The following is a 1687-nucleotide window of genomic DNA, read 5'->3' on the forward strand; positions in this document are numbered from 1 at the left end:
GTGCCTCTTTCCCAGGCTCTCTTCCTCCTGTCCAAAACGTTCTCCTGTTAGATGGGAAGCCGCACTCTTTGTGCTGCTTCTTTTGCTCGGACCTGTCTCAATGGGGAGACAAGCCCAGGCAAAGATCCCCCTGCACATCCCATCTTCCCCTTGGGGTGGGGTCAGGGTTGCATCAGGAGATCTCTAATCCCTGCTGAGGGCCGGGGTAGAAGGAGGTCATCCTGCCACCTGCTTTGGGCAGCTCAGAATTGGCAACCATCCCCAGACATCCCTCAGAAGACACAGCCCGGACACCAACACCCTGGCCCCAGTGATCTTCTGCATCCAAGGAAATGAAGTTCATTCTGAGGACCAGGAGAAGTCTCTGCGTCCAAGCTCAGGATCTCGGGGATGTGCTGAGCCCTTTCCCTCCCCTCCTCCCTCAGCAGGCACCTCTGCAAAAGGCTTTAGTGGGGGAGGGGACATTTAACAAAGCTATTAAAAAAAAAAAAAAAAAGCCTTTTGGTTTCCTCTGTTAAGAAACCAGAAGCTCCAAAGTGCAACTGCTGCGAGAAGGCTGGGAAATGGAGTTGGGGCCTTGAGAACAGATAGGGCTGGGGTTAGCTGGGGCACCTGACCCAAGGGACTCCATTCACTCCCGAGGAGATTCTGTCCGCTTTTCTCCTTTCCCTGGGATCCCAAATAAGTCCTAATTTCTCCGCTGTCCCTCTCACCTCCAGGGAGGCTACCAGGGGCGCCAGAGTCCAGAAGGTGGGGGGCCAGGGGGACAGGCAGATCCACGAGGAGAGGAGGCCAACCGCATTCCATCCGGGGACTCAGAGCCCGAGTCTTTGGGGCTGCGCCGGGAGTCCGGGAGCCCAAGAGGGTACTGGCCGGAGGCGCTTCGGTGCAAGTGCTCCAGGAGTCGACTGCACACGTCGCCATCAAGGAGGCTGCAGGTGGGCAGGAGCCGGGTTAGCCGGCTGAGACAGGCGCGATAGCCTTCTCTGTAGCTCTCTGCTAAGTCTGAAAAGAAAAAAAGGCCAAAAGTCAGGCTCCCGGACCGCCCAAAAAGAAGTGAGGAACTGGGCACCGGGCAGGGGGAAGGGAACGGGCCCAAGCTGGTGCTCACTTGGATCCCGTTAGCCTGAGAGGCCACTCACTGGGAGCCGCATAGCAGTGGGAAGTCTGCAGCTCCTGGAGGAAGCGCACTGTCATTTCTAGGATGTCTGCCTTCTCCAGCTTCGAGTAGCGGGAACTCTGTGGGGAGCAAGAGGAGAGATCTCGAGCCAGCTGCGTCGTCGGGATCCCCAGAACCTTCCTGGTTGTCGCCAGGGACATCATCCCCTCCCACCCTCTAGAATCCCCCCGAGACCGCCAGCAAGCCCTCAGCACAGCGGGCAACAGCTGCACTCACGTCCTTGCCGATGAGGGGTAAGATGAGCCCCTTGAGCTGGCTAAGGCTCTCGTTTATGCGCGCCCGTCGGCGTTTCTCCATCAGAGGCTTCAGAGTCTGCAGGAACAGGGAGGTTCAGGCTGGGCTGGTCACTTTCCAGCCTTTCCTTCCCATTCCCCAGTTGTACGGCCCGCCGCGGACTTCTGCGTGGCTTACCTTGCGCATTTCTGCCGCGTCTCCTGGCCTTCGAGGGACCCCCATCTTGGGCTGGAAGGCGCTCCCTGCAACCGGCTCATCGCTGTGGGGAGACAT

At 58.7% G+C, this 1687-nt stretch overlaps 1 protein-coding gene across 1 annotated transcript; it reads right to left on the reverse strand.

Moving 5' to 3' along the window:
* Nucleotides 1–724: 724 nt before the first annotated feature.
* HES2 (hes family bHLH transcription factor 2) lies at nucleotides 725–1687 on the reverse strand. The gene is made up of 4 exons (XM_044666600.1): nucleotides 1592–1687; nucleotides 1397–1492; nucleotides 1143–1239; nucleotides 725–1005 (listed from the first exon to the last, which is right to left on the reverse strand). The coding sequence occupies exons 1-4, from the start codon at nucleotides 1685–1687 to the stop codon at nucleotides 725–727; spliced, it is 570 nt and encodes a 189-aa protein (XP_044522535.1).

The sequence above is a fragment of the Gracilinanus agilis genome, chromosome 3 (assembly GCF_016433145.1).
Source record: "Gracilinanus agilis isolate LMUSP501 chromosome 3, AgileGrace, whole genome shotgun sequence".
Classification (NCBI taxonomy): Eukaryota; Metazoa; Chordata; class Mammalia; order Didelphimorphia; family Didelphidae; genus Gracilinanus; species Gracilinanus agilis.

Bases quoted from the DNA above. Each gene is read 5' to 3' on its own strand.
- HES2 (XM_044666600.1), bottom strand. From the start codon at position 1,687: ATGTCTCCCCACAGCGATGAGCCGGTTGCAGGGAGCGCCTTCCAGCCC. The intron at 1,493-1,591 runs GTAAGCCACGCA...CTGTTCCTGCAG, and splicing joins ACGCGGCAGAAATGCGCAAG to ACTCTGAAGCCTCTGATGGA. The intron at 1,240-1,396 runs GTGAGTGCAGCT...TGCTCCCCACAG, and splicing joins TACCCCTCATCGGCAAGGAC to AGTTCCCGCTACTCGAAGCT.